This window comes from Amphibalanus amphitrite, unplaced genomic scaffold, assembly GCF_019059575.1.
Source record: "Amphibalanus amphitrite isolate SeventyFive unplaced genomic scaffold, NRLGWU_Aamphi_draft 000102F_arrow, whole genome shotgun sequence".
Taxonomy (NCBI): Eukaryota; Metazoa; Arthropoda; class Thecostraca; order Balanomorpha; family Balanidae; genus Amphibalanus; species Amphibalanus amphitrite.
The window spans coordinates 195,697-213,126 of NW_024881597.1; the positions used below are offsets into that span (position 1 = coordinate 195,697).

Sequence of the window (17,430 nt, forward strand, 5' to 3'; positions counted from 1 at the left end):
AAAGGAACTTGAGTACAAAGATGCGCGTTATTTGAAGAAAGCACATAGTCTGCGTAGTTGGGTCCAATCAGCATTTAAACTAATCCATTGTTTTGAGCCATTTGATTGGATTTTTCAGATTTTGAATGTCTACAGCATTTTAGGCGCAATTTCAAAAAGTTAAAGACCAAATTCAAAACGTTCACGTGCATTTTGAATGTAAACTTTTTGAATTTGGTCTTTAACTTTTTGAAATTGCGCCTAAAAAGGTGTAGTTGACAACAACAACAAAAAATAGAATTTGACGAAAACAAATGATAGATATTTTCTTGGGTGATTAAGACTCGTGGCTATTCGTCTCATAATCCGACTATTTTCAACCAAGCAACGGCTCCAGGTCCTGGGAGCCTACTTTGCTCATATAAACCACATTTAGCCGTTTGACTTCAGGCACTCATTTGATGACCCCTCATGGAACCATCATGAAATGCCCTAATTCAACATCGTTCATGCAGATGGATACGATCACCAGCCGAGTAAATAGTCGGTGGAACAGTTTCGCTAATGTCTTCATTACGGTCTCGATTACTACTTCTCCTGAAGGAAGGGTCTGTCTCCTCAGGGAAGGGTATGTTCAATCGACAGCGATTCTCGGGACAGACACTGACGGGAACTGTCGCCGCCACGTTCCGGTCGATGGGCGGTCGATCGTCAGCTAGAAGCCGCCCCAAAGGGAGATAGCTTCCGGGACAGGGAGATATTAATGGCTGGTAAACGATGGCTTGGGGTCTTCTCAAAAGAGGTTTGCATGCGTACTTACAGACATGGTTGCATGGATAGAGATTAGAGATTACTGTATGCCTGGCCTATTCAAATACATTAGCCAGAGGGGTGTGGTAATGACTGGTGTAAGCAAATTGACCACGGTCAAAAATGCATTACCAGAATGCACTTAAGCCAACATTTTGGGATGGTCTCGTTCCTAAGTCGGCTAAGAGCTTCGGTCCAGAAAATAAATTTATCGTTGGCATACAGTAAAATACATACCAAACTCGGCCGGTGATAAATTTTCAAGACCTCAGTCCTTACTGATTTTTGAACTCGGCCTTCGGCCTCGTTCAAAAATCCAGTAAGGACCTCGGTCTTGAAAATTTATTTACACCGGCCTCGTTCAGTATTATATATAACCACACAAAAAAAAAACGATTTTTTAGCAGGGGCTGCCTCGCCACGGATAGGAAGCACTTATTCATATTTTCTAGGCTCGGATATTGGTCTTTGTTTTCCTAAGCAATAAGCATACAGATGAGTAAAGACGGCGATATCTCAAATCTGTGAAGAAATAAGCCATTGTTTTCGACAGTGGCCGACAAAAGGCGGTGTAAAAGTGAAGAAACTATGCGAAGTAGGTACTTATATATGAAATAGGTATATGTATATCACTACCAGCCGTCCTGACAATTAAAGATTCCTTTTTCAATCTCGTCTTGGTAGGCATAATCCTAAAAAAAAAACAGCAAGTTTGGTGGACGGACGATATCTTACGCTTTATAATTGCAGAGAATGATAACCGATCCTCGACCACTTACCAGGGGGTGCGCCTTCAGCTGACGCAGGTGGGGGACGCTCCTTTTGGTCCTGGCAGCCGATAGGCCGCGGTGAACGAAATGGAACTCGTGAGGCGACCCGAGAACCTGAGGATGGAGAGAGAGCGTATCAGTTGCGGATCACACAGACGGACAGAGAGACACACATAAAAGAAAGGAAGGAGAGGGAGGGACGGAGCGAGGAAGGGAGAGGGAATTAGAGAGAGAGAGAGAGAGAGAGAGAGAGAGAGAGAGAGGGAGAGCGAGAGAGAGAGAGCGAGAGAGAGAGCAAAGAGAGACAGAGAGAGAGAGAGAGTGTGAGAGAGAGAGAGAGAGAGAGAGAGAGAGAGAGAGAGAGAGAGAGAGAGAGATAAAACAGTTTAAGCTAGACATGAAAAGCAATGATGGCATACACTTTCAAGATCATAGTTTTTTAAGATCTTGAGTGAATATGTACGGTTTTCAGCACAGATGAAACTAGTCACGTCAGACCACCTGGAGAGTGGAGAATACTATGAGACACCCAGGCGGCCCCAGACCCCAGCAGACTATCCTGCCATACCATTCCTTCAGATTTCTGGCCGTGAGCCAGCCGCAGACCGGTTTGGGTCTGGCTGGCGACCGGGACATTCCTCCCAGACCGCGACGGCGACAGTTATTGACTGGGCACTGGCGGCGCAAACTTCGTTCCATGGTTAATTGACGTCCCTGGGCTTTGTCACTACCAATCATACGCGACTGACTGGCCCAGCGGCCGGCTGCCACCGAAGATAAAGCGGTCAACGTGACAGAATTGGACGCGTCCATGCTCAATGCCCATTGATGCCGACTCGTCACACAAAACGCGTTCCGAGTTGGTGGCTGACTTAGCCATGACTGCATGCATATACCGGGTGGCCCAGAAAAAACGTTCCGAACTTTGGAGGCCTATATATCAAATACGAGTACAAATAACGAGCCAAAATTTTCATCATGTTTGCGTCATTTCTTTGCGCATTGGTATGCCAAATTATAACACTATACCATCATTTTCAAGCTGGCAATGTTGAGTTGAATTAAGCAAGACGTTTTTGCTTTTTTTGCCGATGTCAAACGATAGTGATGATTGGGTTAAACGTCCCATGTTATAAAAAAGAATAAAAAATAGAGCACGTGAATGAAGCCAACACGTATGTTCTATTTTTAAATATTTTTGTCTCACTTATGTGCCAAATATTCAAATACTGAGCCAAAATGGTGCTCATGGATGCCATTCGTTTCAACACCAAATCATGTTTCGAGCAGGAGTGGCACGGTGCATGGATTACTGCTGATTACCCTCCTTTCAGTAGATCAAACAGTAAATCGACCGGATAAGGAAAACAAACTAAAGCAGACTGGTTCCTGTGCCAGACGACCACAGAATAGCTTATGAAAAACAACATTGCCAGCAGATGACAAAAAAAAAAACTGGTTGAAAAGCTACCTTTTCCCAGGAATGTCAACCAGGAAAGCATTTGAGCCACAAGATGGTTAGAAAACTGGAAACTTCTTCCGATGCCGCTGGCACAGAGCCATCGTGGTTGCCTGAGGGAATGTGTCATCCTGAGACCCGAACCATCAATGAGACTAGCTGCCAGTAGAAGTCATGGCTCTAGGCCGCGGTGCCGCGGGGTGAAAGTGACCCGTTCACTCACATTTTTTAGTAAACATCGGAGCAAAAAAGTAATTTTTACATGGCATGCTTGAAACACGAACCGTTTAAAAAGTAATTTACCGAACACCATGAAAATCACACCATTTACTGAAAATGTGTGCCGCATTCACTATTCGAAGTTTCAATGTTGTATCTTTATCACTTTCTGAGAAATATTGAATATATTTGGAAAGGCTACTCACTCATGCTTACATATCATTAATGGTTGATTGCCATTTCAGTTTACTTTAGGGCTGCTCAAACTTGGGAAATCATTTTCTTTGTACTCTCTTATGCTGAAATAGCTTACCTGTATGAGTAATAATTCCAAAGATAGCTTTAATCGATGTTCTATTCTCATTTAGGTCCATGGTTTTGACTTTCCGAACTCGCCATCATCATTGCCACACCAATGCACAGATGATAGAATCAATAAATGTATTATGCATTCACAGTCCATAGCTCTCTACAAGCACACCATTTAGGCGAGCCTAGCTTGAATTGTTACATACCCCGGAGAGGGAGAGAGGAGCATTCAGCTCAGCAAGTGCAACTTTTTAGAACCACCCCTGTCTTCTTCACAGTCCCTGACTGGCACATAGCTCGGAATCGGCTTGGGCCCGGTGTTCTATCATGTATCAGAAGGGTACTGTGCGATACAGTGCTCGGCTTATGTGCCAAGAATCGAGAACCTGAGGGTACACTGTAAAAAAAAATCACTAGCTAATTTTGAAATTAGGCATTTTTTACGAGTGCCTCCCTTGCTCCTCGTTACAACATATATGGACATTAGTAGTCAGAGCCATGCACGTTAACAATGCCGCTTGTGGAACAAATGCCTACGAGCGAGAACATGTTCAGGAACCTAATTTTGCGCAGTGTTAATGAACTACGCACAGCCTCACAGTGTTACCCGCCGTTGGCTTGTTCTCGGCCAGTTTTTAGCGTGTCCCTCAATTAGGTCATTTCGCTATTAGCTCAGCTGACGAGGCCCCGGCTGGCACCTACTAAACGGATAACCTTGCGTGCAACCCCGCTTGTTGTCACGAACGCCTGCAGCTGGTAAACGTGCTGGCAAGCTTGCGTGGTCAGCGGCTTTGGATGGCTATGAGGATGTGCCTCATAGCTATCCTCGTCGCATGTTACAACCTAGGAGTCTGTGGCTGCTTTCAGAAGGAGCCCCCCCCCCCCCCCGCTTCCGGGAGCCGGCGTCCATTTTGTGTTGCGTCGCCATTACTGTGTGTGTCTGCCCAACTGCTCTTTGGCTTGATTGAAGGTGAGGCATCTTGTATCATTTGCTGTGTGCTCAACAAAAAGGTTGTCCACTTGTAAACAAAAGTTATTATGTTGTTGAGCTAGAAGATGTATAGTATCGCATTATGTTTGCCCGTCGTTGGCAGAAGTGCGCCGGTATCGTCTATCCAAGTCAGAATAGCTATATTGTTTGGGACTTAAGCTAGCTTGTGGCAGGAATCTATCACTTTATTCAACTTTAATTTAATCATTTTCCAGATTGGTATGCCTTATGATAATAATAATGTTAATATTCGTTTTTTTTCACCCATTACAGACTTCTCTGGTAAAGAATGGGGCCAATGTCCTGGCCTACCTGCACCCCGCGACTGCCGGCGGTGCAGAGCTAATGAAAAAATCACAAATGTTTGATGGTGGTTATTTAAGAAACCTTATTGAAAATTATTCAGTTAGTTGTTGTTGTTGTTGTTGTTGTTGTTGTTGTTGTTGTTGTTGTTGTTAAAGTTATAGTTATTGTCCTGGCGTGTTATTGTTCTCGTTCTCGTTCTCGTGCCCGAATAAATGTGCTGCAGCGCTACTCAGTCTGTTTACTTGCGGGTGGCGGTCGAGAGTCGGGGGCACTGGTCGACGGAATTCCGTCGACGGAATTCCGTCGACCCAGTGCCTCGACCCCGAAGGCCAGTAGTGGTACTAGTTAACTAGTGCCACTACTGGCCTTGAGCTAGTACCACTACTAGCCTTGGGGGCTAGTACCATTACTGGGTATGGATTAGTAGGCAGTGGCTAGTTACCTTACCAGGCAGGGGCTGTTATGACACCTAGTAGACGCACTACCCACGCTATTTACGTGCGTGTTGTCAAACTAGGTGGAGCACGGTGGTCGTATGCATACGAGGCACAGCCTTGTCGAACAAGCTTGTTACTCGGCAACTAGCCTAAAATTAGCCAAATTTACACGCTCCTGCAATGTTATTTTTGCGCTGAGAATTCCTCTACGAGGGGCTTGTAAGTTTTTTTTTTACAGTGTACAGTGTGCAGACCGTGGTGGATTTGTCCACATCTCCACCTTATTGCGCATGACTAGCTCTTTTCATATGTTATTTGTACAATCACAGCCCCCAGAATTCGGATAAGGACAAAGGTTTTATGGTTCCTATATAAGCTGCAGCCGCCGCTACAATGGAGCGCTCTAACACAGTTCGGCTTTATTCTGAATGCCTATCCGCTGATATACGTACAAGCACTCTTGAATCGAAAATAAGATGCGCACCATCTCAGCTATGGTAAACTCTCATGGGTTGTTTTGTTTCGGGCGAACTCACTCTAACATCAGCAACGCTCTTGAGGCGCAATTTGCGAAACTCATAATTGGACGCTAATTTTGCTGCAGCTCCAAGCATGCCACCCAACAGATGCACACATGCCAAGCATATGGAGTGAGGACGCATGGCTTCAGGCTTGTCCTCTGACTGGTTCGATTAGAATTAGAAGCAAAAGCGGCTTCGAGAGGTTGGCATTCATTTACTCGCTAGCCTGAGCCGGCTCGGCCTGGCCGGGCGGCGAGCGGCCGCCTGCCAGGACCGGGATAGGCTGTGCCGCAAGGCAGCTGTGTGATGCGGTACAGCCTACCTATGCAGTCGACCAGTCGCCCGCCCTTTGAGCTGGGATCAGCTGTGCACTGTGCACTGTGCACTGTTCAGTGATCGCTGCCCTTTGAGTTGGGATCGGCTGTGCACTGTTCAGTGATCACTGATCAGCCTGCGGTTGCGCAGCCAGGTATTTGACGCTTGTTTTATGATAGGACCAACTCAGAGAAATTAGGTTCTTCTATGATTCAATGCGAAATCAAGGAAAACGACGGAAGCGTAGTTTTAGTTTGCTAGTAGGTACCTATCCTAGCCTTTATGGGCAGTAAATGCTATAAATGCTGATGAGATGGTATGTCATCAAGGCTTGAGCACATCATCGGGAAAATTATTTGATGATAGAAGCTAGCCCCAAAGTATGCGCATAACCAAGAAAGTAATCTAAAAGTAATCAGCCTATAAGTTGTTTGTCAAAGTTGACTTCAGGCGTCTCCCCACGACCTGAGCTCGCTGCTATACGGTTGGCTGCTTCAATAGTGAACATTGTGCATTGCGCATAGCGTTGTGACTACCTAAAGTGCTGAATGTGTTCTTTGAAGGCACTCATGTTAAAAGTTGATCGGGAGCTATCACAAGTCAACATATCATTATGCTCATTGCATCCTGCCTGAACAGAACGACGGAAATTTGTGTGCTGTCTGAAATTGAAGAAATCACCTTCTTCCACTAACGCTCTAATTTGAGCCTTGAGGTCCAATCGCGAAATGATACATGCGTTCCAGTGACGTGCTAAAAAAATCACGATTTTGTGAGCGTTCCTACCAACTGCGCCACAAAAGTGGTGTGAGGTTCCGTTTCTGGTGCTCTGCAATGTGAGGAAAAAGCTCCTATTGAGCGCTGCTATTCGGACGCCCAATAGGAGTTCGGACGTTGCTATGGAGAGGACATTCGCCCCTGACGCCACTGCATCCTACACTGAGAGCTTTTTTGATTCCTTTTAAGCATATTAGGGGAATTGGTCTAAAACAACACCCTGATCAATTCTCCGAATATATCCCAAATACACTTTCTTTGAATATCGCTCTGAAATTCTTCTAATATACCCTACACTGAAACCTTTTTGATTCCTTTTAAGTATATTAGGGGTTTTGGTCTAAAACAACACCCTGATCATTTCTTCGAATATACCCAAACTATACCCTTGTTCTTTAAATAGCTCCCTTGAATTCTTCTAATATACCCTAGTAAGTACCGAAGAGGAAAGGAATATGATTCCTGTTCTACTCCCTGCGATACCCACAGTACACTCCTTTTAACCTACCAAAATACCCTTACATCGAAACCTCTAGTATTCCTTCTAAGCGTATAAGGGGAATATTTTGCAAACTATACTCGCATTATACCACTTAATACTCCCGTATTATTCTGTGATTTCCATCACTGATCTCAATGTATTCTTGCATTAAACCCCACATAAACCCAGAAAGGAAAATAATAGTGCCCTAGGTATATTCGTCGTAGAACTTGCTCAGAAACTGTCTCATTACTCTCAGCTCCCTCGTCCGATCTCCCTTTATATATCGTAACACATCCAAAACTCACAGACATTTGGTCTTTTATTATTATTCATGTTTTACATTGGTGACAACAGCATGGACATAGCTTCACCGTTTCTCTTCCGATAAGACGCAACTTTGGATAAGTAAATCTGAGATCATCATGAATGGATATTTAATATCTATATAGTTCGGTTATAAAACACGAAAATCAACGGTGGTTTCAGCAACGCAAAAATGGCGTGTATGTTAAATAACTGTTCATTACCAAAGAGATGTCATTAGAGCATTGCATATCCTGTAACAATTGCTGACTTTCACCTAGCAGCTTACACGACACATTTTTACAAGACAAAACTTATATGCCGGACCCTGTAAAAGGGATAATAGGACCAGATACTGCGCACTGCTCGGGTCCGGGCGCTGACCGTAAAATAGTCATGCAGATCTACACCGGGTGCGGGCAAACACGCCCACCAGGGGTCTCTTGGGTGAATTTTCCGGTTTCCGGCACGCCGAAAAGTCGTTGTCGTGCAGGTTTCGTCTTTTCTGGGTTCCACAGCTGTGCTTTCGATGTCCTCCACGACGTCCTTTGCTCGAATGATCAATGCACACACTACACACCCGCTATCACCCGCGCTGAGCACAACCGTCTTTCTCCACTGCACGCTCAAACTCAACTGGCGCGCTCAAACCCTTTGAAAATTGGCGCGCTTTCGGCTCAGCTGTCTGATCACGTGTCATGTACATCACTGCCGGCACTGGATTGCAGTATGCTGATTGGGTGGCGGTTGCGAATCACCTGGCTCAAACGCACTTGCGCCGCGACTGGTTATAGCTGCCCATACCGCGCGTCAAAACAAGCTTATAGCTGCCTGTTATGTCGTCGCACCGCCCACACGCACTCAGCGAAGACGGCACCGCGTTCGGTGCTGTATTAGTGGTCAGCAACACGTCCAGGGAGCGACTGCCCGTCCTCCTCGCCCGCCCGGCCGGCCAGTCCCGGCCCGCCGACCGGTCACCGCCGGAGGCGCCGAGCGGCACAGGTACGGTATCTGACAATAGCGGCAGAGACTGTACACTAGGGTATATTAGAAAAATTCAAGGGAGGTATTTAAAGAATGAGGGTGTAGTTTGGGTATGTTTGAAGAAAATGATCAGGGTGTTGTTTTAGACCAAAACCCATGATATGCTTAAAAGGAATCATTTGAGGAATCATTTGAGTATCTTAAGGGCATTCCGCCAGGAGAACGGCAGAGTTATAGGAGCATGACACACCATGATCAAAGGGAATAGAGAATCGTTTTGGTTGTCAGTGTACAGTGGCACTAGTGAGGCCGAAGCACTGTAATAGATACCGAGCAATCCCATTGGTTCATCTGAAAATGTGTAGCTTTGCATTACCTCGCTGTAGGTAATTGCCATATTTTCTGGCTATAGCGTGGTGGATGACTTGGAATGAGACTGATTGCAAAACTTTGGCATTTTTAATTACCTACTATTTTTATCGTTTAAGCATGGGGTATCAGGAAAGAAATACAAATATTAGGTAACATTCTTTATTTCAAATAAATGGCAAGCATCCCAACTCATAATGGTACAGTAGTTGAAAACTATTCCGGTCCCGAACCATTCTTATCATCCTAAGCACGATGCACAATGCATGCCGCATATGCGCCACATTTTCGATTTATCTGAAAAGATTCTTGGTTTTGGACGTAGGTAATGCAGCATCAGATAATATGTTGGGACAAGATGAACCGATCCTTTTTGACACAAGCAGTGAGTTTTGTTTAGAGCATTACAGATGCTGCGTCTTCAATCATGAAGACTCTGAGTTACCTACATGCGGTTATCTTTATACCTATTTATGAAAAAGCCAATGCTCTTTCTCCAGCACACTTGGCTTTTGGTAAGCATCATCAGCTAAGTCATTGAGCAAATCTATCCCATTTGCAATTCACTGCTTCACCACATTTCATGTTTCAGCATTTCATTGTTTTGCGCAAGTTCAACTTTGCATATTGCGACTATTCCAGGGTAATTGCAGTTCGCACCCCCATATTCAAAGAACATTAGATAAAAGTCACCAATGATAAACCATAATTAGATACATTACGCGCGACGAAAATTTCTACGAACTGCTTATAGCACTTTGATAGAGATGCCAATTGACAGCCGAATAGTGAAGGCCATTGACGTTTGCAAAATGCTCAAATGCCTACAAATTGCTGTATTTTGAAAAGAAAAAAGTTTGGCATTGTTGTGGATGAACGATCAAACTACCACTCCGCGTTTCTAAGGACTCTATAAGGATCACAGCCCACCAGTTTCGTTATAGAAGCCACACAGCTGTCACTGTTATTGGCTTTACGACCTTTGCTACCCTCAGGCCCTGGTGCTCTAGCGCTTGGGGGAGACCGCGGGGATGCGGGCGACAGCATATGGCGGTGGTAGGACACCCAATACCACTCCCACCACTATCGCAGCACTCACCGAGCCGAGGTTTTCGAATCCGGAACGTTTGGCGATCTCGTGTGCCTTGTCGGCGCCGTGCGGCCCCTTGAGCTGCACGTAGAAGGTGTTTGTGAACACCTCCTTGGCCGGCTGGACGGCCGGCGGGCCCAGCAGTATGGTGAGCAGCAGGCCGGCCAGCGGCGCGCAGGCGGCTCGCCGCCGCACCATGGCCGCCTTCTCTGCGGGCCGGGCGGACACGGTCTCACACGGCCGGCCGCCGACACAGGAAGATGGCGCCGCGCCCCACTCCGTTCTGCCGCCGCCGGCTATGGATCCGCGCCGCGCCGAACGGGTCGTGACGTCACACATGACGTCACACCGATCGAACTGCGCGCCGCCGGCGGCGCGCCGGCCGTCGGCGACCTCAGGGTGCCGGACGCGACCGCAACAGGTCACCCTAATGAGACGCAGAGAAACGGGACACGCCGCGCGGGGAGACGCAGAAGGAGACAGACGGGGATGGCGAGCGCCGCCGGGCTGGAGGTACGACACCGGCCTCCACCAGGCTCGGCCCGACGGCGCAGGGATAGAATGATGACAGATATCGGTTGCATTCATTTAGAATCGGTCGAGAATCACCAGACATGATGGGATACGATATCTGACGATCATGCCGGCTATTATGTTCATTTACGTGCATTATCCCAATTCGTGGGGGCATATGGAGGTACAATTTCTCCCATCACAGTTTTCATTGTGTTATTAGTCAGAAATTCAAGGGCAGCCGGCAATGTAGCTCTTATTAAGGGCATTCGTAAAACACGAGGTTACAGACCTCTTCAGCTATTCAACACAGTGGGCAAAATATGGATAGGCAAGAATATTCGCAGGTTCCCAAAGTAGCTATGAGAGAGATTCGGAATCACTGTGTCGTAATCTGCGCAACATCATTTCAGATGCGTCTTGCCCTTTACTTGTCATTCAAAGTCTGGTTGAGTCACTTAAAGTTTCCGTTTTTCAATCATTATCTATTACATTGTCTCGAAGATTGGGCTGCCTTTATAAATTTAAATGCGACAAAAAATAATTTCATGTGACAGCCCAGATTCAGGACCATGCTATTAGGTCCCAATTCCCAAAGCAGCGCTCGCCAAAATTTAACGACTCTGGAAAGTGGAAACTAAGCTCCGACGGCCCGGCGCTATGGCACTTCCAGGGCTGGGCATGAATGTCAATCGGCGACGGCCGGCGCAGCTGCCGCTCCCCAAAGGGCGCCGGGTGATGACCGGCCGCGCTGAGCCAGCCCGGAGACCCGGCTCCCCGCACTTCATCACGTAGGTATGCGGTTTCCGATGGACCGTCGCCAAAGTCGCATTATGTATGCATTAACAGAAATCTGCGTCATTTAAATGCATCGATTCTGTCTATTTCTTATCCGACATCATGCAAGATCTCCATTTCCTAATTTTACGCGTCTTGTTGCTCGGTTTTCCACCGCACTTGAAACGGCATCCGCTGCGATGAGATAGAATGATGGATTCGAAAGGTCATCAAACTTCACTGAGCTATCATTACTGATGGAATTACCATGCAAAACTTTGCAGTTCGACGACATATAAACATAATCCTTTGGGGGTTATCTCCCTTCTTATCCACGGCTGGGACCACCTGTGGCTGCGGGCTCGTCCAAATCGGCATTAGCTGACATGTGGTGATACTTCTTAGGTACCCAACATCGATTTCCTTCTATTTGCGGTAATGAAGCATGATTGTAATACCACTCTAGGTATTATACTCAATACTCATGCAATCATGCAATCATACAAGCATGTAGGCATATCAAGTAACGAAACGAAGTACGAACAGATTTTAGCTGAGCCTTTTCGCAGGAATATTTTATAACTATTTGTAAAGGAATACGGAACCTGCTCGTTATAAAGACCATCACACTTGTCCCTGAATGGATACGACGTTCGTATAATCACAAGACGAATTGGACATGCGGGCTTGAGCATTTAACGAACCAGAGACTAAATGGTCATTGAACGAGAATAGCATGGGTACCAAATCAGGCGGAAAATTAGGATCACAGCCAATCAGGCCGTTGTAAAACATGCAACTAAGGCTCATCCTTAGGAATAGCGGCCGATAAAGCGTTTGCAATATACCTAACTGATCATTGGCAGGGGCGAATACGCAACAGGAATACATACGTACCTGACGTGGCGCTAACGCCCAACTTGACACCGATTTGGGGTATCAAGAAAAAGCAGCTATACGTCATTACGGGAAGCCCAAGAAGACAGCGTATCCAAGCAACGGCAAACAATCATGCGTTTCAACTTTCAAGTCAAACTTATGTTGAATGCCATGTCTTCTCCACTTAGCCATGTAGCTTTATTAGTCGTAAAGAAGGTTCGTCACGGAATATCGTTTTTGTCAGAAATGTGTGTATTCTGTGTCATCTCAAACAAATAAAGGTGCTAAGCTAAAAAGATGGGCTGTTGAGAGCGATTTGCATCGAAATCGGCCGAGCATGACCTCACTCTGGTGACATCTCCGGCCGGTCCATGAGCTACGAATTTCTTTTGGACCCAGGGTGTCAAGTTGATGTAGTCGAGAATAATGGAAGTTTCACACCGATACGTTGAGCGGTTTTGAAGATATTGCAGAAAGACGTGAGAGGAGTGGCCTTGTAAATGTAGAGCCTCCTCCCCCAGTCATGAATGGGTCAATACATTTCAGTCATTGAAATGTCAACGCTAGCGGCATTCCGCAGTACGAGGATACATGGTATGCACGTTTAATTCCTCCGTAACACTCAATCAATTTCGTTGGACATTTCACCACATTGTTTACACTTCACTGTGTCTGCCGCCTGCAAAAAAAAAAACATCTTGCGTAAGATTAACAAAAAAATCGCTAACAATTATATCGAACCAGCACGGAAGGTGGGTAGGCACAGCAATAATACCAGATATGTTGTACAGAGTTCATTGGCATGTTACTGGAGCCACTGACTCTTCCAACGCGACGCCTCGCCTTTCAATATCTCTCTCAGGAGCATGGCAGTAATAAGCCATGCTGGCGACTTTGCGCGGCACGCTGTGATGAGCCGCTTGTTCGCGTCAGGCTCCATCTCGTCCGGGTGTATCACTACAGCCTGCCAGCCTGAATGCCGGCCAGAAATGTAATCAGCCCGTGTACGGGGCTCGCCTGAATACACCTCTGATTGACGGCTGCACGGCGGCCAGTGACGTCATCCGACCGTCCTATGGTGACGTCATACCCTCGCACGCTGGGCCTCGAGGCTCGCCGGCAGGGAACTGGCGACCGGCTAGCAGGGCTGGGAAATCCCTCATACTTTCATACCCCAGTAGGTAGCAGATATCGGTTTATTGTTCCTTCATTTGTAGCAAAATCAGCATTTCTCTCTTCCGTAGATCATAAAGAAAAATACAATAAAAACATCAAAATTCGCGCATTTTCGAAATAGAGGTACCACCGGTCAGTGATCTCGTCGGCGAATATGAACAAAACATCTGTAAAGCCAACACAAGTTCAAAACGTCAGCTTTGTGCTCCATTTTATGACGAATCTGGCCGCTCTTTGTAGCAGTTTCCAGTGTAGCCATAACTAATTCTTCATACTCTGAGTCGTGTAGCTAAAGGTATCTGCTACGCCTTTTTATGTGCTATCTTTCTTATAAATATTGCAAAAAGGAATTTCATTATTTGTGAAATATTCCAACGACATATTTTCGAAACAAAACAAATTGTCTTAAAAAGGGAATTGTTCAATGATCAATAAAAATACGAAAAGAATCAACTCATTTTGCCCATGACAGCTCTAAAAAGCCATCTTTTATGAAGCAGTATCCTGCAACGTCTTTAATTCTTTTTGATGACGTCATGCAATATTTTTTGTCAGTTTCAAGTGAATTTTTCTTTGAATTATACATATTTGAAAAGAATAAGAGTTTTAACCCTCGCATGTGTGCGGCGTTTGCCAGCTTCTAATGTGTAGGGGGGGGGGGGGGGTCGGTTGGACCCCCCCCCTTGCCGTTTGGCCCCTGATCGAGCTAGAGCTTCGCGGAAAAAACGAGCGTGTTGCCCGTGACGAGAGGAAGCCGATGATACCCAATTTTAAGGTCCTAGGTCATTGGTTGACCTTCCAGGTCAGGTCAATGACCCAAAGTCGGGAAAATCGGGACCTGTTAGAAAGTCGTAAAGTGTGGCTGCTAAGGGGTTTTTCGGGGTGCTGATCACGAATATCGTGTTAGTTTTGATCACAGATGATGTCTTGAAGCATTTAGACCAGGTCGGGTCAGGTCAGGTCAGGTCAACCAGTAGGCGTCGTGACGGGTATTCGTAGTACGTGTCAACCGCCTCTGACAGCTTCGTAACATGTTACGAAGTCACCAAAACTACTCCGTAAATGTTCAAATGGTTGCTAAATTCGAATTCAGCTCCAAAAACTAGCCTAGAAACATGTAAAACTCGAAAAAGTGACCCGAGGTCACCCGAGGTCACCAAAGGTCAATGACCTGACCTGACCTTCAGGTGACCTTGACACACACGGGAGTAACATCAAATCACATGTTTGAACGTTTGAAACCACGAAAAGCTTGCAAACACGCGGCTAGTGCGAGCCGACATACGCGGAATCGCGATTCCGGCCAAACATGGTCTCGGAAAAGAGGTCACAGGTCAAAGGTCATTTGGGTCAGGGTCATGAAATTTTCAGGGTAGGTGTAAAATTGATCAATGCGAGGGTACTGAAAGTTTCGTCGCGATCGGCCGCTTTTTACGCGAGTTATTCGCGAAAAACCATGGGGGGGGGGTCCATCCGACCCCCCCCCCCCCTACACATGCGAGGGTTAAAGCACCAATTAACCTTCTTTTGTAAGTAACATTAAGAAACATTTACAAAAATATACAAAAACATCATTTATGTTTGTGTGTTTGGTTGATGCAGTGGTTGATGCGTTGTTTCTGGCGCATTAGAGACGATTCTAGTTGTCGTTTCGCGTGGCTAGTTTGATGGGTTTTGATGAGTGTTTCTGGGTGTTTTTGCATTATTTCGGCAAGTGCGGCAAGTGTATCTTTCATTTTGCCTCTAGTTTAGGGAAGTGGGATGTTCCAGGCCTTATTTCAAGTGCTGTAATGACAGCTGTCCGTATAGCGGCGTGCAGTACCCAGTTAAAGAGCAAGGTAGCCACCCAGCACGCAAAGCAAGATGTGAAGATATAGGGAGATATGATCGGATTTGCGCAGAAGGTGAGATCTGATTGAAATATTGATCAAGTAACGCCCAGAAAAGAATATTTTATTTACTTCTTTAATGTTCAATTATTATGTTACCTCTAAACCTTGATAGGTGACAACTGGCAACATTTGTACAGCGGGTTCGGCATGCACAATGATTGTAAATTGTTGACCAGACTGCTTAGCCAAATCAACCTGATTTCTTCCAAATACTTTCTGCCTGAGTAGGCTAATACCTTCTGAATCCTTAAGGTGCTGGGATGCTGATAGGAAAATTCTAGGGCTCACTGGAGCTTCCTGGTGCTCCGGGGGGTGCTGGAACTTGCCCTGAGAAAACCCCACAGCAACTTATTTTGGTATTTGTATGCTTCCTACAAAGAGTAAGAAATAAGAAAAAGAACATTCACAGGGGGCAGAAGCAAGACACTATCTTTTTTTTGTGTGTGCAGCCAACTAAATCAAAACATTTAAAGCTCACTTTGAGAAAAGATAGAAAATGGTAGTGGAAAGTTCTGTCCAGAATTTCTATTGACTTGTAAAATCATTTTCTTTAGCAGAAATGATGTGAGGGACATTTGTGGCAATGTAGCTAATAAGAGTTTCTCGTAATATCTGGTATGTAGCAGATTCAGCATTTTTCCCAGCCCTGCCGGCTAGGTGAACTACCTTGTAAGCATCATTTGAAAACAGACTACCTAATTCTCGATATTGTCACGCAGGTGAGGGCTTTTTGAGAGGCTTTGCTAAAAACTCGCTGCTCATTTCAGAACAGCTAAAAGACAAAAAGTAACCATCCTCCGTAGACAAAAGGGAACCATCGACTGTGAATCGGTGAAGTCATTACTTTACGCATCTCCGAAATAAACAAGAACATGACTCAGCGAGCTAGCGTCGTCTGTCGGATTTAATAGGCTTCAGTCAGGAAAACGCAGATTTGATGTTTGTTGACATCTGAGGCCTGTTTCAGCGAAACGTCTGAAATAACTAGGTACTTCCTACACGTCTTTGCCTTTTCGCAAGCTTCCGGCTGACGTTAAAAAATAATCGTCGCTTGGTTAGAACTTCAATTTTATTGATATATAGTGGAGGAAGGGGCATGCATTGCGTATCTACCCTCCCCCCCCCCGCCCACCAACCCGGCCCGCTTCGTTCAACGTTGGCTCGGAATATTCTCCCTGCATCGTATTGATCGATTGCACTAATATTTTTCTCAGCCCGTTATTATTCATGCTTGTTGAAAGGCGACCTTAAAATGCTGAGCTTTGTTGAATATTATACAAAAATAAAGCATGCATGCCGCGTTTCAAACAATCTCCAAAACACCATTAGTTTAAGCCGCCACGCTATTTCAGCAATTTGGTTAAAATGCTGGCGGCGTGGCCCGGCCGGCTTCTCCCGGATTTGAGTAATGCTGTGCCTCTCACGGTGGGCAAAGGTCAGCAGGTTCAGCCCGCCGAGACTGCCAGCCAGCGCTCCAACATGGGGAGAAGCAGGACGTGCTACTCACGTTCTATCCCACTCACACGGACCAACTAAATCGATCCCCAGGCGGCGACGGCTCTTGAAAAGCCGCTGACACCCGGCTTATGCAAGGTGTGTCAGAAGTCGGTCCGAGACTGGGTTACAAATCGAGATCAAACTATCGAATACCGCAGGTGGCACACCGATGAAGCCTCGACCGCATTGCCGGAGGATATCGCACGAGCGTTTTAACGTCACAAAGTGGGTTGTCTGATTGTGCAACAGCTCTCAGTGTTAGTAATAGGCGCTTTCGTTAGTTACTTCAGGTAGGAACACCGCTGCCATGTATCTAAAATTCATAGTGGCCAGAGATGGACAGCGGTGTGCGTATAGTTGTGAGCGGGCTTCAATGAGCTTTTGAAGTGCATTCATCAGAAAAGACACCCATAAACGGCGTTAAAGCGCTACTGGGGTAATCTAATATCGATAAAATGTTGCGAAACTCGCAAAATATGGCTGACAACATGACCATTCATACGACGAAAATGGTAGTCTGAGCTAGCCTCGCTCGGTGTTTCAAGTTCTCCATTTCCTATCAAACACAACTCG

General features: G+C 45.9%; 1 protein-coding gene across 2 annotated transcripts in view; it reads right to left on the reverse strand.

Moving 5' to 3' along the window:
• The window catches only part of LOC122380613 (neuroendocrine convertase 2-like), a 32,692-nt gene extending 22,281 nt beyond the window's left edge, over window positions 1-10,411 (reverse strand). Inside the window, exons 1-2 of one of the 2 annotated variants that reach the window (XM_043363917.1) lie at window positions 10,133-10,411; window positions 1,569-1,673 (exon numbers count right to left, since the gene is read on the reverse strand). In XM_043363917.1, coding sequence (XP_043219852.1) covers window positions 1,569-1,673; window positions 10,133-10,321 — 294 coding nt within the window. In that variant the 5' untranslated portion in view covers window positions 10,322-10,411. Of the gene's footprint in view, window positions 1-799; window positions 910-1,568; window positions 1,674-10,132 lie in introns of those variants that run through there. The other variant, XM_043363918.1, reaches the window with a different exon arrangement.
• Window positions 10,412-17,430: the final 7,019 nt, after the last annotated feature.